The 24,914-nt window shown below is 41.7% G+C and overlaps 1 protein-coding gene across 1 annotated transcript; it reads left to right on the top strand.

Annotated features, from left to right (window-relative positions):
• Positions 1–1,431: 1,431 nt before the first annotated feature.
• On the top strand, positions 1,432–23,966 carry npm1b (nucleophosmin 1b). Its single transcript, XM_014199388.2, has 11 exons — positions 1,432–1,546; positions 1,858–1,940; positions 2,683–2,802; positions 4,562–4,655; positions 4,784–4,875; positions 5,867–5,934; positions 6,050–6,128; positions 7,511–7,609; positions 20,161–20,271; positions 21,160–21,234; positions 22,569–23,966. The coding sequence occupies exons 1-11, from the start codon at positions 1,495–1,497 to the stop codon at positions 22,620–22,622; spliced, it is 927 nt and encodes a 308-aa protein (XP_014054863.1). The 5' UTR covers positions 1,432–1,494; the 3' UTR covers positions 22,623–23,966.
• Positions 23,967–24,914: the final 948 nt, after the last annotated feature.

Below are 24,914 nucleotides of genomic sequence, written 5' to 3'. Positions count from 1 at the left end.
AACCTCTTGGACCTAGACTTGGCGCTCCGGTACCGCTAGCCGTGTGGTAGCAGAGAGAACAGTCTATGACTTGGGTGGCTGGAGTTCTTGATAATCTTTAGGGCCTTCCTCTGACACCACCTGGTTTAGAGGTCCTGGATGGCAGGAAGCTTGGCCCCAGTGATGTACTGGGCCGTACGCGCTACCCCCTGTAGCACCTTGTGGTTGGAAACCGAGCTGCTGCCATATGAGGCGGTGATGCAACCAGTCAGGATCCTCTCGATGGTGCAGCTGTAAAACATTTGGAGGATCTGGGGACCCATGCCAAATCTCCTGAGGGAGAATAGGCATTGTCGTGCCCTCTTCACGACTGCCTCGGTGTGTTTGGACCATGATAGTTTGTTTTTGATGGGGACACCAAGGAACTTGAAGCTCTCGACCTGCTCCACTACAGCCCCATCAATGTGAATTGGGGAACGCTCAGCCCTCCTTTTCCTATAGTCCACGATCAGCTAATTTGTCTTGTTCACGTTGATGGACAGCTCCTCTCTATAGGCTGTCTCATCATTGTTGGTGATCAGTGTGGCTCAGTTGGTAGAGCATGGTGTTTGCAACGCCAGGGTTGTGGGTTTGATTCCCACAGGGGACCAGTATGGGAAAAAAAACAATTGTATGAAATGTATGAATTCACTACTGTAAGTCGCTCTGGATAAGAGCGTCTACTAAATGACTAAAATGTAAAAATCAGGCCTACCACTGGGGTGTCGTCTGCAAACTTAATGATGGTGTTGGAGTTGTGCTCAGCCACGCAGTTGTGGGTGAACAGGGAGTGCAGGAGGGGACTAAGCCCCCCTGAGGGACCCCATGTTGACGATCAGCGTGGCAGATGTGTTTTTGCTTACCCTTACCACCTGGCGGTGACCTGTCAGGAAGTCTAAGATACAGTTGCAGAGGTAGGTGTTTAGTCCCAGGATCCTTAGCTTAGTTATGAGCTTTGAGGGCACTATGGTGTTGAACGCTGAACTGTAGTCAATCACCAGAATTCTCACGTAGGTGTTCCTTTTGTCCAGGTAGGAAAGGGCAGTGTGGAGTGCAATAGAGATTGCGTCATCTGTGGGACGGTATGCGAATTGGAGTGTGTCTAGGGTTTCTGGGATGATGGTGTTGATGTGAGCCATGACCAGCCTTTCAAAACACTTCAGGGCTACAGATGTACAGTGTTACTACACAGGTATAAAAGCAATATTAATGGCAAGTGTTACACACCATTACAAAACAGTAATATCATACTACAGTAGATTTTCAAATCTCAAGTATCACAGGATTATTTATAGTTCCTTTGCATTGTCTCCATCTGGTGGACGCAAACCATAGTGGGGTTCCCCCTTTTTGTCCCACCCAGGCTTTGATTCGATTGGACGAATATGATTTCCACAACTTCCTTTTAGCTATCCCATTGGCTTACTGAGCGGTCACTTGCCTTTACGGAACAGAACAATAACATTCAGGGGGAAAATGGCGGAGAATAGCGTCCCAGATTTAACCAGACCTCAAATGTATTTATTTGGTGAGCACGTCTGTACTGCCAAGATTAATTTTAATGCACAGTTAGTAGTAGCAGACATTTGTACTTTGTTACATAGCTATAACTCCCAAACACACCAAATGTCTATATTAAGCTAGCAATGCATATGAGCTTCTCGCGCCAATTCAGCAATACCCTCTTTTGTTTGCGAGTTAGCTAGCTAGCAAGCTAGCAGACTAGCTAGCAAGCTAGCTTAATTTGTTATCAATGATACTGTTAAATTTCTGTTTTCAATGTAGAATGTCAACAGCTATTTGCTTAGAGTTTGCTAACCTGTGTGTTGTGAACATCAGGTTGTGCACTCAAATCGGACAAAAAGGAGTTCAAAGTCGAGGTGGAGGACGATGATGCGGATCATCAGCTGTCACTCAAAGCAGTAAGATTATGATGCCAGTTCTGAGATCGGGTTTCCATTACAGAATATCATATTGTAGCTAGCTAGCTACTTGGCCAACATTTCATCATGGCGTTTTAAAACAATAAAAATGTATTAGTTCGTGACAACTGATGCATTCCACTATGCTACAACTACTGTGAGTTAATTTAATTTTAATAATTCAGTTAGCTGTATGTTCTTAAATATTCTTCATCAAGTCCATTTATTTTTACACTTTGTGCAGTATATTTATCTTTGCACCTGTGCAGACTGGCACCTGTTAAAGAATGTCTTTTGACAAATACAATGAAAACTTGTATTTTATGTAATGGAATATCTAGTCTCTATTTCACCTGTTTCCCTTTTGTTTCATTACTTTTGGAAAATATCAGAAATCCCTTTGTACCAGTACACCACAATACCAAGTTCACCTTTGTCAACATAATGAGTAGAGATTTCTACTAGTCACAGTTCTTTGATGTGTATTTAAAGGAATAACATATTCATCAACAGACAACGTTTTTATTTGTTTTCTGCTCCTTTTCCTAGCTTTCCAAATGACCCCGTTCCTATCCTCTAAATAGATATCCTCATTGTAACATTCTTTCAGTCACTCTCCCTATTTGCCACCAAGCAAAGATGATGATTGACAGACAAATGAGGGAGACTAGAGGGTGTTGGCGTGTTCCAACATGGAAAAACATACAATATCATATCTGTAAAACAGCTGTTGGTGTTGCAGGTGTGCCTGGGTGCGGAGGCCGAGGATAAGTTTCACACGGTGGAGATCGAGGGTGTCACATACGACGGAAAGACCACCAAAATTCCACTGGCTGTGCTGAAGCCGTCCGTGCTGCCCTCTGTGAGTGTTTTAGAATGATGAATCGCCCTTGTTCGTGCTCTTACTCACCTTAAGCTTTAGGAATGTTCTTTTAACCCTGTCCCTTATTCCACTTTTGTAATAGTGAAAAACACTCCACTCCATTACCATGCAATTACTCAAATAACGTGTTGTTACTGTAGTAATTACAGTGTTACTACACAGGTCTACACAGATGCTACAGGTATTTTTGGCCATGACCCAAGTCACAACACTGGGCTGGATTCAATGAACCACACAACCTATTACTATCTTTCCTCACGCTACATTTGTGGCTATAGAGACAGCGACCTACGCTTGTTATTTTGTAAATATTTTCTTAACTCTATTTCTTGAACTGGATTGTTAGTTAAGGGCTTAAGCATTTCACGGTAAGGTCTACACCTGTTGTATTCGGCGCATGTGATTTGATTATGGCAAGGCCATGCCAGTGAGGGGCTAATTCTCCATGATGTCAGGCCTGGTCTCTCCTAAAGCAAGGATGGGCAACTTTGATGGGGGTGGGGGCCACAACAAAATCTGAACTCATGTTGGGTCTCAGTGGCTTGGGGGTCTATGTACCCACATCTATACCCACACATGCAGTCAGAGCCAGCCCTAGCCTTTTGGGGACCTAAGTGACATTTTTTGGGGGAGCCCACCAAAACAATTTATAATAATAAAATATTGCCGTTTTAAAGCAAGTTTTCTGTAATTCTACACATTTTAACATAGGGCGGAGAGAAGATATAGCTATTTTATAACTAACTTCATACATTTCTACAAATTTTTCCATGGAGTGGAGAGAAAAATGTGCAGTTTTACAGCTAATTTCCTGTAATTCTACACATTTTTCCATAGGGTGGAGAGAAATCTTTGCAGTTTTTAAAATGATATCTGAGTGAGAGTGAATAACAAAATCAATGAGGGGCCCCCAGCTAGACTAACTTACCAATAAATAAAAAATGCTCTGTGACTGACACAAGATAAAAAGTGATGCACAACCACATTTCAAAATTGCAGCTTGTGTATTCTACTATTCTAACTCTCAGCAGTAAGTTGAGACCCTGACTGAATTCCCCAAAAACATTTTGTTTTTGGGGGGGATTGATCCACGATCCTAAAAAAAGGCTGCTAGTCGCCCATCCCTGTCCTAAAGTAATCCAGTTTCTGCATATTAAATGGGAAAAATTTGACTGCCGCCCTGATCAAGAGGTCCAGAGAACACTGTCGCCGTTTCTGACTTCTATTGTTGTAACATGCTTGGCTTGTTGGCTGCTGCTTGGCTTGTGTGTGTTTTGGTTCTGGTTCAGGCTTGAAAACACTAGCTGTGAGTGGATAATTGTGTTACTTTATGGAAGTTATCACTACCTGAACACTTCAACAGTAGTTACTCTAATACCTACACCTGTGTTTTGTTTGGTTACCATCACCACCAGAACAATGGCCTGGCACTTAGGAATTCACATTCACAACAGGCTGCACCCACAACTTTTATATTTAACAAGCAGATACAAGTGAATAGATGTTTTGATTTTAATATGGTAATACATTAATAGATCATTTGATAAGACCCTTTTGCTAGCAGATCCATGGGATTCCTTCCCCCCCATGGGGAAAAAGCAAGTTGAATTTACATTCTCTAATGTCATTTGTGACGTTGTACTTCTACGTTTGATAGTTTCAACTGCTCATAAATGTGAAACAATTAAAAATATTTATCCTTTTATTCCTAATTGTAATGCTCTCCCCTGTTTGGCAGGTGAGTTTAGGAGGGTTTGAGATCACCCCTCCAGTAACCTTCCGTCTCCAGTCTGGCTGTGGACCAGTGTACATCAGTGGACAGCATTTTGTCAGTGAGTGACTCTTTATTTGCTGTCTGCTGGTTTAGTTGTTTGTATACTCTCTTCGGGCTTGATATAAGGTGACATTTTGACAGTACAAGACATCAGCGCTGAATGTGTAACCTAATCTCAAATTGTAGGTGTGAAGGACTCTGATGAGGAAGAGGAGGAAAACAACACATCACCTGTGAAGAGGCTGTCAAGCTTGACCTCAGGGAAGCGTCCTGCCCCGGTATGTTCCTCCTGCTGTTTTAACTCATGCAACAGGCACATAATGGGAGAAACATTATACAATATATTGTATTGTATTCAACTGCATACATACCATATTCCTCATCATGCCTTGTTAACCTCTCTGGGACATGTGGGACGCTATCGCTCAGCCATCAAAGCAAGCTATACAGTTACCCGCCAAGTTCTGGAGTCAACAAAACTCAGAAATAGTATTATAACTCTTCACTTACCTTTGCTGATCTTCGTCGGAATGCACTCCCAGGACTTCCACTTCCACAAGAAATGTTTGTTTTGTTCGATAAACTCCATATTTATGTCCAAATACCTCCGTTTTGTTCGCACGTTCAGATCACTATTCCAAAGGCATAATGCGTGAGCGCAAAACCCGAGATGGAAAGTCAAAAAGTTCCATTACCGTTCGTAGAAACATGTCAAACGATGTTTACAATCAATCCTTAGGGTCTTTTTAACATAAATCTTCGATAATATTCCAACCGGACAATAGCGTATTCATTACAGAGGAAAAAGAAGGAACGGTGCGCCTGTGTGCCTGCGCGGTAAACAACTCATTGGTCCCAGGCTTGAGACAGCTCTTGTTCTCTCCCCAGTAACAGTAGAAGCATGAAACAAGGTTCTAAAGACTGTTGACATCTAGTGGAAGCCTTAGGAAGTGCAAAATGACCCCACAGACACTGTAGTTTGGATAGGCAATCACTTGAAAAACTACAAACCACTTCCTGGTTGGATTTTTTTCTCAGGTTTTTGCCTGCCATATGAGTTCTGTTATACTCACAGACATCATTCAACAGTTTTAGAAACTTCCGAGTGTTTTCTATCCAAATCTACTAATAATATGCATATCCTATCTGGGCCCGAGTAGCAGGCAGTTTAATTTGGGCACGTTATTCATCTGTATTTCCGAATACTGCCCCCTGTCACCAAGAAGTTGTTAACAGTTTTACATACATTGTGTTTATTTCCCTTTGCAGAAGAAACTGAAAATGGAGTCAGATGATGATGATGATGACAGCGATGAAGATGACGACGATGACGACGAGTATGAATGTTCTCGTTTGTATTTTCGGTTGTTTGGTGTGTCTTGCATCATGGGCCTTTGTTGGGCCACCATTAGATAGCCTGACAAATAGATTTTCTTGTTCTATTCATTGTAGTGATGATGACGACGATAGTGATGAAGATGAGAGTGAGGTGAAGGTACAGAAAGTTCCAGCCAAACCAACCATAAAGAAAGTAAGCCCTGTTATTCTCTGTTCTCAAACGTAGCAACCACAAGACCTTGACTAATGACACTGGGTATAGATGATGTACCTTATATGTCCACTAGGTGTCATGTTAGACAAAGACTTGTCCATGTAGACAAGCGCCAATAGGAGATCCAACAAGTAGTATTATGTCATCTTAGATAGCTAGGATTGTGACACATTTCACCAGACCTTGGAATAGCCACAGGATAAGATGTTTCACAACATAATGTAAAATGTTGTAGGCATATTTTATTGTCTTACATCAAGTCTCATTTGTGGTATTGCGTATTAGTGTCAAAGACCATTTTGTCAAATTCTTGTTGTTATTTCAAGTCTGGTAAACTAGACATGTTTTTAGTGCTCTCATTTGCACTCGCTGACCGGCGGCCATTTTGCTGGAGACGAAGCGGGGGAAACTTTTTCATCTTGTTCCCTCTAGTATCCATCTGGTTTTTCGAGACTAAAACACAGGGTCTGCGGGTATAATGATCGGATTTCTCCTCTGTAATCTACCTGAACACTCACTGTTTCACCAGCACCGTGCAGAGCGAGACGCAGTAAAGACAACTTGAGAAACACAGCCCACACGTCTAGGCTTGGGAATTCCCATTTCCTTAACCCCACGCCCCTGCACCCTCTCCTCGATAACGCACCTAGGCCTACATGTCCTGTCCCTCTCTCCTCCTGCTGCCTGTCTTTCGCTTTCATTCCTCACTTTATTCTCATACACCGCCCCCCTTCTCTTGTCCAACAGTTTCTCATTGCACCTGGCCTTTGTCTTAGAACACTGTGTGTGTGTGTGTGTGTGTGTGTGTGTGTGTGTGTTGGTGTGGCTGTGTATCATTGTGTGTGTTTGTGATTTGAACTGTGCCAGGCCGAGAGAGATGAAAGCGAGGCAGATGCACATACCTGATGTGAGCACTGATTGTAGCCCCAGGGCCAGATGACAGCTGAGCCTTTCTGTCACCTGTTGATTTATCCTGCATTCCCCCTCTACAGAACACATCTTTATTCTACTTCCTCTTCTTTTCTTTGCTCTCTTAACTCTTTGTCATGCTCATACTGTATTATAGTGATGAGCAGTGACAGCATGGCTATTAATACGCTTCCTGGGTTGAAACACTGAGAGGATGGCAAGCATACTAATTACTGTTCCCCCAATACACTCTTTTACTAATTTCCCATCTCCCTCCTTTTGAAGATCTGACTGAAGTAGTTTATATAGACAGGCAGACAGGCAGGCATTCTATTTTGACAACAGAAACACTTTTTTGCTGTCAAAATGATGTCATCTCAAATTAAAAGATTAGTGGAAATTGGATTTTCTATTTTGTATGGTGCTTCCTAACTAGTTCCGTTGTCTCTCAGAGCCCGGAGCCTTTGGGGAAGAAGCCGAAAAGTGTGACATGGGCGCAGAATGGCTCACCTGGGAAACAAGGGGGACCATCAGCAAAACCTCAAACCAAGGTAGGTCAACTCTTACACCTGTTTAGACCTCTATAGACCAACATGAAACCAGAGTAATTACTCACATCCAAATTAAGCACTGGTGTCTGCTCCCAAAAGTGGTCTTTTCATTTGGCAGACAAATCGTAGAGTTTTCAATCTATGGGTAGGCTGGACACCTGACATGTTTAACAATGCTTTTTTCTGATAAAAACGAGTTCATTGCGTCCGCCGTGGAGCCCAGTTTCATAATATTACCATATGCCCCAGCTGCTTGCCGTAGTTTTGAAGTAATCACGGAATAACAGGCCTTATTTTAGGGCTTTTTTCACCCTGCCAGCTCCTATTAGTTCTATTGAGCACCAACTCGCTTTCCGAATGTTCTATTTCCAGCTTATTGTTCTACGTCACAATGCCTGCTTTGCTATTGTTGGCAATGAGACCTGCCCACGTTGTTGGTAGTTCAAATGTAAACAACAACTAAAAATTACTCATGGAATTCTGAGGTCGTCCCATTGTTTCCTATGGGGGAAATAGAGGTATGTCTGCCTATTTTGCCAAATATCTCGTGTTTTTATTCTTTTCTGAGTCGTCCCATTGTTTCCTATGGGGGAAATATAGGTATGTCTGCCTATTTTGCCAAATATCTCGCAATGTGTATATTTTCCTTTTTTAAAATTTTAAATTGGACACCATTTTAATCATGAGAATTTCCTCTTTCTAATTATGTAAGGCTGGGCAGTGTATTCCGTTGTCATCGAACGCTACACCAGAAATAGACTGAAGTTACAATTATTTTCTTACTTCCTCGTTATGCAGACATAAGCACACTTGGCACCTTTGAGGAACGGATGTTTACTTTCTACACAGGTTGCTATTTTTCAGTTACGTCCTAAGAACAGATTGTAATGGTAAAATAAAAATTGATACATTTTTTGGTGCCATTTAGGCTAAATGGAATTCTAAGCATCACTCCAGTCAAAACAGGCTCTGCGAGCGTTCGATTCCATTCATTTGCTATGGGCGCGCACTAGTGTTCCAGCTTAGCCAACGCTCTTTTGCCATTTTTCAGCCTTGAGTGAATTTTGACTCGTTCTATTGTCCAGCCTACTATGGGATAAGATCATGTGATTCCAAAATAGGCCTAGAGCTGAGGAGGCAAGGAGAGATTCCAAAGAGTTGTTTGTGGTTAGGCAGTTCCAAAGCAGACAGTTTAAAGGTGCATTTGTGGTCTAGGCTTCAAAATAAACTCATGGAAAACACATGTTCTCTGCCAGCTAGTTTAGAGAGAAGAATCTTAATAACAGTGTTATGCTGTTGAACATGAAAAATGGAAGATATCTTTCAGCATATAGGAGTTGTGATGCGCATAGAGCATACACATCAGCTGTTTGTTCCACAAAATTGCTGTTCATGGGGGACAGTATAGAAAATCCTGCGTGCTCTAGCCACATTTATGTTAAGTTTGTCACGAGACTACATTTTCTGTAAATAAATCTTATTAATACCTATGTATTTCTGTAGTAGTTACACAGTCACATTTGAATGTTCACAGTAAGACACATACTTATTATGTAAGAGGTGTCTGCTCATAAGACCACTGTTCCAGAAGTATTTGCCAAACCTTCAGCAAGCTGCATTTAATTAAAGCACTGCAAAAGAATGTGATAAATCCAAGTAGCAATTAGCTCAAGACTGGTGCTTAATTACTCAGGTGGAATTTCTTGGACAGCGGCCTTACAAACCCGAGGATTGAACTCTCTCTGTGTTAAACAAACACATCTGACCCCTGAACACGTTTCCCAGGATGGGGTTTAAGACCACGACCTCTCGGCCTGACCTACCATTTTGAGTTGCAGACCACCTTTGAAGCCAAAACACCACTCCCTCCCACCTTTGCAACCTTCTCATTTTCCACCCCTCCTTAAGAACACCCAAATCAGCCCCTCCACCCACCCACGTAGCCCCCCAAATGAGTCGATCTTAACTTGAAACAGTAGCAGTGACCTTTTGTCGCAGTCATTTCTCTCTTGTGTTGACATAAAATAGACTAGCCTCGAACAGCAACAGGTTGTTTTTGCCTTAATCAAATTACAAATGAAATTAAATTAATGTATGAGAACCTCTCATTTAGATTTTAAAAACTTCATAGCAGTGTCTCAAAAATTCTATCTAATTTTCTCTCTAACAATATGTAAGGAAAGACGCCTTCAGCACTTCCTGTCATGACAAGAAATTATCAAAATCCTCACAGCACGTTGTTTCGGACTGAAAACTGTACCCTTTGTACGTGATGTCAGACACTAATGCACAAGGAGGTGAGACTTGCTATGCTAATCACCCGGGGTGGTGCGTAGCCCTCGGGGCAGCGTGCAGTGTGTGGTAGAGCGAACGCTGGCTAATCTAGCTAATTCTGTAATGGCCGCTGTTCATCACGTCACGACAGCCGTTGTTAAAATGCTAGTGGGGATTAACCAACAGGCTAACCTCCGAAACCTCCTCAGTGTTTTCCCTAAGTACATGGAGTAACCAGACAAATAAAAAAATAGCCAGCCAGGGAGTTCTGGGATGGGTGGGTTTAGTTTTCCTCCATTTCCGCTCAGCTGCCCGCAGCCCTGTTCAGTGAGCACCTAGAGTCACTCTGCTACAGAGCAGGAGGAGAGGGTTAAGGAAAGGGGACAGTGGGAGTTAGAGGCTGAAAGGGAGGAGAGTAGGGACGAAGATGACGCATGGCCTCCTGTGTAGGGGCTGAGTGGGTATGGTTGGAGAGTTAGTATCATTAGCTTTTATAACCTTCAGTCTTTTTACTTTTATCGTTTTTATGGAGAAGATTGAGGCTCTCTCCACTACCAATTGTTCCTGCAGTGAGGATTCAACATCGTCATCTAATTTTTTCACAATTTATCTGCAGAAAAAAAGCAGTGGTAGTGATTCAGTTCCCGGCGTTCACTTTGAAGACCTGTTCAAAAAGAGCCATTCGTTTGCAAACAACCCATCACTAGGCTACACTGACGAGTCACTTCAGAGATCACTGACGAGTCACTTTCCTCACTTAAGTCCTCATCACTATAGAGTCACTACACTTTAGATCACTGACGAGTCACTTTAGTGGTCACTGACGAGTCACTTTAGTGGTCACTAGCATGTCTTGACATGGCCTTCGAATCCTAGGAAAATACAAACAAGATCTTTGGTTTACTGTCCCGATGAGAAGCTATGGACATATAACTACATTGTATGATTTATGAATAGCAAAGAGACGTAGGAGATTTACTTTATTCAGTCAGATCGACACCTTTTTTGAACTAGCCAACACTTGCTGTTCGGTCATCAATCAAAGCACAGTAAATAGCCTATGCACCCCGACTCCATGGCTGGCTATATGAAACACGCAAAATAAAATAAATTGTTTCAAAAAACAATAACTAAGTGGATTTCAACTCATCGTACACATGTACATTACATGGGACGTGTAAATTCAATCACAGTAGACGATGAAGAAGCATCATGCTCTCCCTCTGTAAAAAGAAATTTGACTGCAACCACAGTGCACAAAATTAACCAGTACCGAGAGGCAGGACAGACAGCAGACTGACAAACCAGCAGTGTTCCCCTGTCAACGCTCGCTTTGTGACTGACAGGCGCCTGTCCTATCAGTAGCTCACTAGAACATGCGTATCGTTCATTCTAGCGGGAAAAGGCTATATAGACTTTTCTGACAAGGGAATTTTATATTTTAAATGAAAAGAAACTAACTAGGCTTAGGGAAAACCCTGGCCTACTGCCAGTTTAACCCCCCAGTCCCACCCTACCTAACCCCGACCCCCTTCCCTCAACCACCCCTCCACCCCTCTCCACAGCCTCCTCACACCCCTCGCTTCCTGGACACACCTTCTCCCAATTGCTCTCATTATGAGTGTTTGATGTCAGGGGCAGCAGGCAGGTTTCTCCCAGAGGAAGCAGGCGTTTTCTTAGTGCAGGTGACTGGTCATTAGGGTGGCTCGTCAGATCCTTTGCCAGTACCTTTCTCACCATATTTCTTAACTCTTTGTCCCGTTGTCTACGCTTTTTGGTGCCAGGAAAATGGGTCGATATGACTGTCATTTGAGTTTGTTGGTCTAAAGTTGAGTCATCTATGGTGTGTTAGTGTTTTTTGATTGATGGAAGTTGAAGCAGGCTGCCTGCTCTGTGATGATGCCTCCGAGCAGACGCCACAGTCATAAAGCTGTAAGATGCTCTGCCTGGGATTCTCCTGAGAAGACCTACATCGTCACTTTTGGCAACTGATGGACACCCAGTTCAATTTGCATCTGTCTTGCCTACCTGTTAACGATTATTTTAATCACATCTCAAATTTTCCAGATTTTTCAATTGTTCTGCTTGAATAAAGTTGAGAGGGAAAAAACATTTTTTAGTCTTGGGAGTCGGGAGTTTCTCAGCGAACCGTCTTTTGTCTCCTTTCCCGGGCTCCAAAGCCCTCCTACAAGACACCAAAGGGACAATTACTACCTCACTCAGACTTAGCCGGCAGAAGTGTCATCATGACCGTGTGTTTGAATCGGAGACGAGCGATTACCTGAAATGCTAGCGTGCAAGTGATTAAGTCACATGTCCCATCTGTAATCAGTGTCTGGCGCAGATTAAACAGCATGCTCTGTCTATCTATCAGCTGTTTCAGGTCCACAGCTGTCCTTTGGAAGTGGAGAGCCGCCCCCAAATAATAAAGGAGCCAGCGGCATGTGGGTTTTTTAGAGTCGGAGGTGTGAGGGTGTGTGTGTATATTTGTGCGTTTCTTTTGTCCTCTAATTTGATACCTTTGATCTGTGCGATGAATGCCGATTTCTGCGAAGGAAAGAGAAGATTATTGCATTCTCCAAAGGGAAGAAAAAAAGAACCATGGTCTTGTTTTTTAACCGTTCGGTTCAATCTACTTCTTAAACCCGTGTCTACTTTTATAAAGAGGCGTAGTTTCCAAAAAAGAGGTTCCTTTATTCATCCCACAATCAAGATACTGTATCTAGTCTCTGTTATTATTTCAGGTAATGATCAGTGTTTACACATTACTTTCAATATGCTTCAAATACAATGGTTTGAATTAGCAACAAGCCTCTTGTCACTGTCCGGATCCACACGCTTGTTGTGGACGCACACAGACTGATGTTGCCGTGGTGATTCTGAGTGACATAATTCGAATGTTTTAACTTTGAATATACTGTCGTCATTGGCTCCCATCACCTCTTTAGCTGCTATCTTCACATCAGTTATTGTACAGTTGAAGTCGGAGGTTTACATACAGATTAGCCAAATACATTTAAACTCAGTTTTTCACAATTCCTGACATTTAATCCTAGTAAATATTCACTGTCTTAGGTCAGTTAGTATCACCACTTTATTTTAAGAATGTGAAATGTCAGAATAATAGTAGAGAGAATGATTTATTTCAGCTTTTATTTCTTTCATCGTATTCCTAGTGGGTCAGAAGTTTAAATACACTCAATTAGTATTTGGGAGCATTGCCTTTAAATTGTTTAACTTGGGTCAAATGTTTCGGGTAGCCTTCCACAAGTTTCCCACAATAAGTTGGGTCAATTGTGGCCCATTCCTCCAGACAGAGCTGGTGTAACTGAGTCAGGTTTGTAGGCCTCCTTGCTCGCACACGCTTTTTCAGTTCTGCCCACAAATTTTCTATAGGATTGATGTCAGGGCTTTGTGATGGCCACTCCAATACCTTGACTTTGTTGTCCTTAAGCCATTCTGCCACAACTTTGGAAGTATGTTTGGGGTCATTGTCCGTTTGGAAGACCCATTTGCGACCAAGCATTAACTTTCTGACTGATGTCTTGAGATGTTGCTTCAATATATCCACATCATTTTCCTGCCTCATGATGCCATCTATTTTGTGAAGTGCACCAGTCCCTCCTGCAGCAAAGCACCCCCACAACTTGATGCTGCCACCCCCGTAGTCTGGGTTTTTTATGGGGGTTTTAGAGCAGTGGCTTCTTCCTTGCTGAGTGGCCTTTAAGGTTATGTCGATATAGGACTCGTTGTACTGTGGATATAGATACTTTTGTACCTGTTTTGTCCAGCATCTTCATAAGGTCCATTGCTGCTGTTCTGGGATTGATTTGCACTTTTCGCACCAAAGTACGTTCATCTCTAGGAGACAGAACGCATCTCCTTCCTGAGCGGTATGATGGCTGCGTGGTCGCATGGTGTTTATACTTGCGTACTACTGTTTATACAGATGAACGTGGTACCTTCAGGCGTTTGGAAATTGCTCCCAAGGATGAACCAGACCTGTGGAGGTCTACAATTTTTTTTCTGAGGTCTTGGCTGATACCTTTTGATTTTCTCATGATGTCAAGCGAAGAGGCACTGAGTTTGAAGGTAGGCCTTGAAATACATCCACAGGTACACCACCAAATGACTGAAATGATATCAATTAGCCTATCAGAAGCTTCTAAATCCATGACATTATTTTCTGGAATTTGCCAAGCTGTTTAAAGGCACAGTCAACTTAGTGTGTGTAAACTTCGGACCCACTGGAATTGTGATACAGTGAAATAATCTATCTGTAAACAATTGTTGGAAAAATGACTTGTGTCATGTCAAAGTAGATGTCCTAACCGACTTGCCAAAACTATAGTTTGTTAACAAGAAATTTGTGGAGTGGTTGAAAAACTAGTTTTAATGACTCCAACCTAAGTGTATGTAAACTTCTGACTTCAACTGTATGTTTATATCTAACATTCAAAACAGCAAAGATCTTTTCAAAACCTTTTGACATCATGCACCATCATTTATCGATTTAAAATATATATATATATTTGTCCTTTTATTTAACTAGGTAAGTCAGTTAAGAATAAGTTCTTATTTACAATGACGGCCTTGAGCATGGTTACATGTACACAATAATTTGATTATTGTGCATAGTCGGATTGATATAATAGGTTGTTTAAAACATTTACATGCTTTGCAAGAATAACGATTTCCATAAGAATCCTTTTCACATGAAAAATCTGAAATCAGGCTACTGATGGGACTTTTGATAAATGCAGAAAATCGGCTATTAAAATAAAACGTTCTGCCACAGTGGCCATGTTATTTTAGCGATACCGTTTTGATTCTCAGTTCTGACATGGAGTTTGTATGTGAAAACTCTTTCTAAGATGTGTGCTTTCAGTTTTTCCGAACTCACTTCACTCGTGCATAGGAGGGGGAGGTTTGTGCTACCGGTGCTGGCACCTGTGCAGATCAAATACACCGCTGGAACATCGATTTAAGCTGTTTACATGTTCTAATAATTCAAAAGATTTCTCAGAACCAGGTGTTTTAATCGGTTTATGCTTACTTTGATTATGACCGATTTAAGATAAGCAGAGTAAGGTGTTTACTTGACTATTGCCATACTCGGCCTACTGCCATAATACATTTTTTATCGAATTATTAGTTTCCATGTAAACGTACTCATTAACCCTTTACACTTGTTTGAATTGGCCTATATGGATCGGGCTAAGTTGAAATGTTTCTAACAGAGAAAATATGAATAGTATATGCATGACCATCGTAGCAATTGAAAGAGAACAGCTTGGAGATCATGGGGAAATTATTAGACCAAAGTTGAGGACACAACAGTTCACCTGACAAGACTGAATCCAAACATTACACTGTTGATTTTATGTGAATTTTACATTTACTGTAATTTTCGCCTCATTTGTTGATAACAAATTCTGAAAGTATTCTGGATGCATTCAGTAACATGATTAGAATATTCCTGGAAAATGTGGAGTAGATGCAACATAGACCAACACAGGTTCATTCTATTCAGAACAACCCAGGGTATGATGCCATGTCATCTTGTAACTGTACATCAAACATAGTGATCATGAACGTTGACACTGTACAGTGCCTTCGGAAAGTATTCAGACCCCTTGACTTTTTCAACATTTTGTTATGTTAGACTTATTCCAAAATTGATTAAATAAATAAAAATCCTCAGCAATCTACACAGAATACCCCATAATGACAAAGCGAAACAGGTTTTTAGACATTTTTGCTAATTTATTAAATAAAAAAACAGAAATACCTTATTTACCTAAGTATTCAGCCCCTTTGCTATGAGACTTGAAATTGAGCTCAGGTGCATCCTGTTTCCATTGATCATCTTTGAGATGTTTCTACAACTTGATTGGAGTCCACCTGTGGTAAATTCAATTGATTGAACATGGTTTCGAAAGGCACACACCTGTCTATATAAGGTCCCAAAGTTGAAATTGCATGTCAGAGAAAAAAACTGGGAGGTGAACAAGAACCTGATGGTCACTCTGACAGAGCTCTAGTGTTCCTCTGTAGAGATGGGAGAACCTTCCAGAAGGACAACACTCTCTAGCACTCCACCAATCAGGCCTTTATGGTAGAGTGGCCCGGCGGAAGCCACTCCTCAGTAAAAGGCACATGACAGCCCGCTTGGAGTTTGCCAAAAGGCACCTAACGACTCTCAGACCATGAGAAACAAGATTCTCTAGTCTGATGAAACCAAGATTGAACTCTTGGCCTGAATGCCAAGCATTACGTCTGGAGGAAACTTGGCAGCATCCCTATGGGAAGCATGGTGGTGTCAGTATCATGCTGTGGGGATGTTTTTCAGCGGCAGGAACTGGGAGACTAGTTAGGATCAAGGCAAAGATGAATGGAGCAAAGTACAGAGAGATCCTTGATGAAAACCTGCTCCAGAGCACTCAGGTCCTCAGACTGGGGTGAAGGTTCACCTTCCAACAGGACAATGACCCTAAGCACACAGCCAAGACAACGCAGTAGTGGCTTCAGGACAAGTCTCTGAATGTCCTTGAGTGGTCCTGCCAGAACCCGATCAAACATCTCTGGAGAGACCTGAAAATAGTTGTGCAGCGATGCTCCCCATCCAACCTGACAGAGCTTGAGAGGATCTGCATAGAAGAATGTGAGAAACTCCCCAAATACAGGTGTGCCATGCTTGTAGCGTCATACCCAAGAAGACTCGATGCTGTAATCGCTGCCAAAGGTGCTTCAAGAAAGTACTGAGTAAAGTGTCTAAATACTTATGTAAATGTTTTTTATTTTCTATAATTTACCCCCAAAAAATTACAAGCCTGTTTTTGTTTTGTCATTATGTGGTATTGTGTGTAGATTAATGAGGGGGGAAAACAATTTAAACCATTTTAGAATAAGGCTGTAGCAAAATATGGCAAATGTCAAGTGGTCTGAATACTTCCAGAAGTGACTGTATGTGACATGAGTTTTATGATATGGTATTGTAAGTGCACATTTGGACTCACGGTGTTTGGCTTGCTTGTATAACATCAAAACGTTATTTATTATAATCCTCTTAATTTACAGCATTTCCCTCACTCAGACAATAAAACATTTGCAAAAGTTGGCCAATTAGCAGGAGGGATGGGGGCAACTTTTTATCACACGCGGTGCTCAAGTTCAGAACGGCTGTCAGTCAAAACCCATACAGCGCTGTGAAGCGCAGAGCCAGAGCTGTGATGTCATGTATAGCATTTTACTGTACAGCCACTGCATTCCAATTTAGGCGTATGTGTAAATTAAAGGTTATTCTGATCAGTGCCCAAATCTGCCATTTTCAACCCGTACAAGTGTAAAGGGCAACCACTGTAACGCCAAGACGCTAATATGCACAACTGGAGAGGTAATATGATGCTCTTCACAAAACCCTGATAGGAGGGTTTGGGTCAGGTGCCGGTCATTATTTTCACTGTACTACGGTGCTGGTGCGGGTCCATTGTTTTTAAGGCAACTGTCAAGTGTTCACTAGGATCAAAAATGTTACTCCACGGTCATAATAAAAAGCACTCTTTAAGTTATTTCTTCAGTCGCCTGACAGAAAGCCTCTCCAAGAAGGTCCCTCTCCCTAGTTTCAAACACAGCTCCAGCCGTCAATGAAACCCTGCAATCACAGAGGATTCCAGCCGGTCCAGCATGTAGGAACAGGCTCCCTGCTTGTGTAACATGCAGCCGCGGCATATGGCGTGTCAAAGTGTGTCACACTCACACACTCCTAATTGAGGACCTCTGGGGCCTAGTCCGCCCGGCTCTGGACACACCTGTAGCCCTGTTAATGCTATGTTGGCGGAGAGCTCTGTGAGGCTCACACACACTGTATGCACACACACATGCACACACACATGCACACAAAAAAAGGAAACTAATGACATTTATGACAATCAAACATGGTCAGCTTACATAATTGCTATGAGGGGATAAAGTCTCTCACCACTATATAGGGCCTCTGAGTTCATAATATTACTCAATATTACTTCTCTTCCCGTACAAAAAGGTTCATGAGAAGTGTTCGTTGGTTGCTTTTCACGCTAAGCCATAGCGCAAAAACATTTCGCGAAAAAGCGAGCAAGCGGCCGCTGCTTTTCTCGTGAGATAGTGACCCGTTTCACAGTGTCAGTCTGGGGGAGTTAACCCGCCACTGAAAAACAAATATTTTTTCTGCTCCTCTTGGCAAACAACCCTCCCCAGAGCTCTGTTGCTCAACGCTAAAGTCTGGGCTTGCCCTCGACTGCTTGGAAGCAATAAAAGGATAATTTGTACCCACCATATTTGTCAAAAGGTGGTGTAATTAGGGTAGAATGTGGTGTGTGTTTGCTTTAATCCCCTTCCAGCTGGTTGCTCTCACCCCAATAGAGGAACCTTTCTCACTCACAGTAAATAGGTCAGGATAGGGGCTGGAACCAGCGCACTGAGCACAGCCTGGGCTGGCCAATTCACGAGCTACAACCAATGACTTGATGCCAGTTGGGAATAGGCATTTGAAATTATTTCACTATTCAAGTAATATGATATTTTTTCTGATATCCGTGTTGTCAAAATACATGTTTTTAAGGATATTTTTATTTTTTTAAACTTCATTGGAGACTTGCTTGCGTGACGAGAGAGAGAGAGAGAGAGAGAGAGAGAGAGAGAGAGAGCCAGTGCACTGCGCTCTGCTTGTTTCAGCAGAAGGGTGGGGGAAGGGCGAGAGAGGAGCAGTGGCCGGTGTGTGACAGTCTGTGTGTGGCACGGAGGAAGAGAGATAGCGAAAGCAGCCAAACTGACTTGCGCTAGTAGTTAGACAAACTTGTTGCTGCAATAGGTTATCTATCATCACATCTGTTAGTACCTGTCTTGACTGCATCAAATCGTTGTAAAGAAACTAGCTAGCTACAGTAGCCAGTTAGTTAGCCAGCTAGCTAGCCTGTTAAACTCTGAGTGGTCGTTTTGGGCCCTGTACAGAGCCCGGTGAGAAAATGTTCAACAGAAAATAGAAAGTGACATATCATTTGAAAGCTACAGGTCTTGTCTTTTTGGAAATCAAACTCAAATCTTACTGCCAGACAGGTGATATATTTACATCAATGGATAGGTAGAGACTTCAGCTTCCTCCTCATATATGTAAATCATTCCTGTAAGACATTGCACAAGCCCTGCGCCTCCATTAGGTAAAAGGTCAGACATTTTAATTTATTTTTAAAAATCCTTTTGGAACAGACATTGTTGACATATTTTATCTCAAACCATCAAATTTCTTATTCCATGGGGACAATTGGGGGACCCCCCCCCCCCCCCCAAATTATAAATTAAACTACATTTCAGGGGTTTTTGGTCTGCTCTATCTCGGGCTCTGTAGGAGTCACATTTGTTTCTGATACATTTATCTGAATCCCACAGTTTGTACCTCTCTAAGACCGAAGTGTACTTTATGAGGATAATATACAATATTATGCGTTGTCTATAAAATGCCACCAGTGAGAGTCAGAGTTTAACAGGCTAGGTAAAGTAGCAAGGCTAATTGAGGCTATTTTGCTTCGCTCCCCATCCTTGTCTACAACAACTCCATATTCATATTAAACAACAGCCTACCTGTTGGTTGATCATTTTTTAGCCAACTTAATTCCGTAATTTTAATTCCATTTTGCATTGATTAGAAATCTCCCACTTCACTTGCTACACATGGCCTCTGACTGTAGTGCCGCTGTGATTGGAGAGTAACAACAAGCTACACGTGTGAAATGTGTGTAGGCTACCGGTGGGTCTTCGTTATGGGGCGCACTCATACAAACTGACATAAAACTGTTGTTTTATAAAAAATGTAAACGTAATGGTCTGTCCTTGTAGACTATGTAGCAATTTTTAGACAAAGCCTTTTCATTGTTAAAATAGGCCTATTTTTTTTTTCCAGCTAGAAAATGAATACTCTCCCAAGTAATCGAATACTAACGTCCGCTTTAATATTCGAATAACCATGCCCATCTCTAGTTGGGATCGTGCAAATGGCCTAGATGTCACTCATAGATACATTGACAGGATGTACTTGGAGGGTTTTGGCCAATGGACAGGGGTTTTCTTATAGGGTGGAGGAATACACTAAAAACCTATGTAGCCTACATTGAGACTAGTGATTATTGACTGCCATCTAGACATAGCCTAAGTGTCAACCTTTCAGTTAGGCTGGTTAGTTATTGGAACAAGCACACCACTGAATGATACTGTGAATGATGTTGATCTTGTTTGACTTGCAGACACCAGTGGGAGGAAAAGAAAAAAGCCAGAAGGAAAAGTCTGGAGCTGGCCCATCCAATGTTCTCACCGTGCCCGAAATCAAGAACAAGCTAGTGTCGGCTGCCAAAGAGGTAACACAGTTGTTTTCATGCTTCCAACATAGAGCTTTGAGAAAATGCTGCTCCATATCTTAAAGGCCCAATGCAACAGATTATCGTGATATCAAGTAATTTATGGGTAACAATTAAGTACCTTAGTGTAATTGTTTTTCAGTTAAAATGCAACAAAAACAAAAAAAATCAACAACAAAAAACTCTTTTCGAGAAATCATTTTTCTAGGACTGTGGGAGTGGTTTGAGTGAGCACTTATTAGAGGGGCCTAATGGGAGGGATATGTAGCCTGAACTTATTGGCTGACAGGTTTAGAACGCTCTTTGTTATTGGTCTATTAATTTATACCGCTTGGTGATGTCACCAGGCAAGCCAAAACTCCACCAATGTAAAAGATGCTGATTAGAAAGTCCGGTGTAAATTGTACATGCCACAAACGCTGTAGTTGTCTTGGCAACAAAAGTATTCTCTGAAGACAATTCAGCAGTACATATTTAGGGAGAACGGATATCCTGTTTTTCCCCTCTGAGGCTGCAGCGAAGCCTTAGTGGAACACATGATGCACCTCCTCCAGAGTGTGTGTGAATAACCTCTGACCTTGCCAATGGCCACCAGGCCTGTTGTGGGGTACTGACCACTGGCGCTCACACAGCCATGACATCATACAGAGGGATTAGCTTCTTGTCTTCCTGTCTTACAGCCTCTTCAGACTGGATGGACCACACATGTGGACCACATACCGTAGCGCTGCGTCAACTTTACACAGCCACCTCATATTTGCCTCGTGTGAATGATACAGAATTGTAGGCTATACATGTTATGTAATATTGGTAATAACGTTGTTTTCCCTCCAGTTTGATTTAATGTCTGACCCAGATGAAACATATTTACTGGCTCTTTTCCATCAGGGAAAACCTTTTCCAAAGACCGAGCAGAAGTTTGAAAACTATGCCAAAAGTGCTTTCAGGATGTCAGATAGAAAAGTAAGTATTTTTCTTGTCTTGGTAGTGAAAGCGTTTTTAGTAGCAGCAGCATTGCAGTAGTTTAGATAACGATTGCCATTAATTGCTGAATACATTTTTTAATATATAACACCTAGCTTAAAAACAAAAGGTTTTGCCCACCGTGTCCCAGTAATTTCAGATAGTTTTGTTGGAGTGAAATATGTTCATGTTGGGTCTGCGGTCTCTTAATAAGGGATAGAATGGGAGTAGACCTGCTGAGGCAAAGTCTTCCCCATAGATTTACTGCCGTAGTTCTCTACCAAGTGTCTTTTGTAGCTCTAATGAACGGACCGGAGGTATGCGAATGGTACCAGTCTCTCACATGTTCAAGGTCTTTGACTAAGTGAAGGAATATTTCTCTAGATGGATTTAGGGCTACTGGACTCTAGTACTACCTGTTCTTAGAAATGCTGACGTAACGCAGGGACTCGATGTACATTTAAAATAGTTTTTACTCACGCCATTGCAGCACCTAGTTGTAGTTTACTTGGAGTATTTAAGTAAAAGAGCCCTTTTATCTTCACCACATGGGGCCAAGATGGTATTCACTAATCACCATTATATCCCAGTTTAGTTTCTGGGAAACAATTGGAATTGGAATGTTTGTGTCAAAAAAAACTAAAAACGTTTAAATGGGAATGCGTGTGTGCGTTTATTGTGTGTGTGTGTGTGTGTGTGTGTGTGTGTGTGTGTGTGTGTGTGTGTGTGTGTGTGTGTGTGTGTGTGTGTGTGTGTGTGTGTGTGTGTGTGTGTGTGTGTGTGTGTGTGTGTGTGTGTGTGTGTGTGTGTGTGTGTGTGTGTGTGTGTGTGTGTGTGTGCGCGCTAGGAAGGGTCACAAACCAGGTTCTCTTTTTATTAATGAGGAACCCTTTGAGATCCCACAGCCTGACATGTTAAGGCCTCCATTAAGATTGTGCTGTCAGCAGCAGCAGTTGTTTGTGCAGGTGAAAACTCTATAGACTGCAAGGTGCGGTCAGGGGGAGGCTTGATCCCAGTGTGTAGAACACATCTGTGGAAGCGATTTGGTTCCAAAGCCAAAGACTCTGAGATGTGTCAGACTCCTAGTCATTCTTTCTGGTATGTACTATTGCCCCCACCCAACCCCTTGTACCCCTAAATGCCGTCTCAGTTCATTGTTCCCCAGGCAAGGCAAGGCAAGGCGCCCACTAAAGGCATTCTGTAGTAAAAGTGAGTCATAGACTCATAACTCTCTGCTATGCAGCACGTCATTTGGATGCATTATAATTAGTCTCTCTCTCTCTCTCTCTCTCTCTCTCTCTCTCTCTCTCTCTCTCTCTCTCTCTGTCATACAGGTGGTTAGAGACCTCTGGAACTTTGTACAAACATTGAAAACAGAGAAGAAATAAGTAATTGTATTTCTTACAGTTACGTTAGATAAGTTTTGCTTTCTCTATGCTTTTATTTCCCCAAGAACATTGAAGGTGCAACGTTTAAACCCATTACTAAGAGCATCAGTGAATACGTGTAACAATGTCACCCCTGCTAAAGAACAGGTTGTTAGCCTACTGTTGGTGTCCATCAGGATACCATAGGCCTTTGAACTATGGTGATGTTTTGCCAACTGTTTTATATGTTAAATATGTCCCAGCCTATTAAAGGAATAGTTCATACATGATTTTCAAATTGCATAGGCTGTTGTCGGTCGACCCAGTTTTAGGTGCATATGTGGGTTATTTAGTTAATTTCACCAGCATCTGGTTAGCTCAGTTAGCTAAGCAGAGATGGTTAGCATTCTTAGCATGTCCATTAGTATCATTTGTAGCAATGCTAGGATAAACATTCCAATGCAACCATATCACTCCAGAAGATGATCGGTAGTAATTAAGTGAATGATTTCATTACCGTTGCTTTGTGAAGTAACTGGGTTGATAGACGGAAGCCTAGGTAAGTTCGGAAATTATGTTTTTATCATGTGTTTTTAGTGAACTGTTCCTTGAAGGATTGTGTTTGTATAAATCCTGAAGACATTGTTGTTTGTAAATAGTCCGTACAATTAAATGTGCTATGATGGCAGCTTCAGAATACTGTAGATCTGTGTATTTATGGTTATTCAATCTCCTCTGGTTCTGGCTTCTGTATTTTAGTTTTTCGTGTTCATTTGAACATTTCTCTCTAGTTTAGCATTGTTTTTTTTGTTTTTTATCCTGTAAACACATTATGTTTTGGTCTTGTTATGTTCTAGCAAGGTTAGTTGTTAATACTGTACTGGAAAATATACTGCTAGTCAAGACATGGTTTCCTAGCCCTCTTAAATTTGATGTCTTGGTAAGTGTATTGACTGTGGAATGATAAGATACTGTTGTTAACCCATTTATGAGTAAAACGTGAAGAGAATGGCAAATGTTTATTAAAGACATTTCATCACTCACTGAGAAAAATGATCAATGAACCACATACTCCATTCACTGCAATTGGATTTAGCGTCTTACCCAATTGGATCTTACATGTTTATTATATTTGGGCTATATTTCAGTTGCATGGTGTGAAAGTCGACAGGAGGAAGAAAGGCATTGGACAATTTCATGAGACTACTTGTAATTTGATTTGCTATTTGAAGGATTCTTGATACGTACGATGCATGTCAGTTCATAGTGGTTGTTTATTTATGGCTTGTTAAGATCAACGTATCTGTCCATTTTTATCTGTCTGTTTTTTCTACCTTTTACCAGAATAAACCAAATCTAACCCTGTGGCATTTGTAAAACAGCTTCACTTTTAGTAGAGTAATCAGACAGCCGTCAACACCTGACTTTCACACTTAGGCTCCTTTCACTAAATTCATACTGTAGTCTAAACTCAGTTTTTCACAATTCCTGACATTTAATCCAAGTAAAAATTCCCTGTTTTAGGTCAGTTAGGATCACCACTTTTATTTTAAGAATGTGAAATGTCAGAATAATAGTAGAGAGTGATTTATTTCAGCTTTTATTTCTTTCATCACATTCCCAGTGGATCAGAAGTTTACATACACTCAAATGTTCTATAGGGTTGAGGTCAGGGCTTTGTGATGGCCACTCCAATACCTTGACTTTGTTGTCCTTAAGCCATTTTGCCACAACTTTGGAAGTATGCTTGGGGTCATTGTCCATCTGGAAGACCCATTTGCTTCCAAGCTTTAACTTCCTGAGATGTTGCTTCAGTATATCCACATAATTTTACTTCCTCATGATGCCGTCTAATTTGTGAAGTGCACCAGTCTCTCCTGCAGCAAAGCACCCCCACAACATGATGCTGCCACCCCCGTGCTTCACGGTTGGGATGGTGTTCTTTGGCTTGCAAGCCTCCCCCTTTTTCCTCCAAACATGACGATGGTCATTATGGCCAAACAGTTCTATTTTTGTTTCATCAGACCAGAGGACATTTCTCCAAAAAGTACGATCTTTGTCCCCATGTGCAGTTGCAAACCGTAGTCTGGCTTTTTTATGGCGGTTTTTGAGCAGTGGCTTCTTCCTTGCTGAGCGGCCTTTCAGGTTATGTCGATATAGGACTCGTTTTACTGTGGACATAGATACTTTTGTACTTGTTTCCTCCAGCATCTTCACAAGGTCCTTTGCTGTTGTTCTGGGATTGATTTGTACTTTTCACACCAAAGTATGTTCATCTCTAGGAGACAGAACGCATCTCCTTCCTGAGCAGTA

This window comes from Salmo salar, chromosome ssa05, assembly GCF_905237065.1.
Source record: "Salmo salar chromosome ssa05, Ssal_v3.1, whole genome shotgun sequence".
Lineage (NCBI taxonomy): Eukaryota > Metazoa > Chordata > Actinopteri > Salmoniformes > Salmonidae > Salmo > Salmo salar.
This window is presented reverse-complemented; position numbering and strand designations above follow the sequence as displayed.

What these genes read in the sequence shown, in the direction of transcription:
- npm1b (XM_014199388.2), top strand. Translation starts at nt 1,495, where the DNA reads ATGGCGGAGAATAGCGTCCCAGATTTAACCAGACCTCAAATGTATTTA. An exon ending in CAGTGGACAGCATTTTGTCA is followed by an intron (nt 4,656 to 4,783) that starts GTGAGTGACTCT and finishes CTCAAATTGTAG; the next exon opens with GTGTGAAGGACTCTGATGAG. An exon ending in TCAGGATGTCAGATAGAAAA is followed by an intron (nt 21,235 to 22,568) that starts GTAAGTATTTTT and finishes TCTGTCATACAG; the next exon opens with GTGGTTAGAGACCTCTGGAA.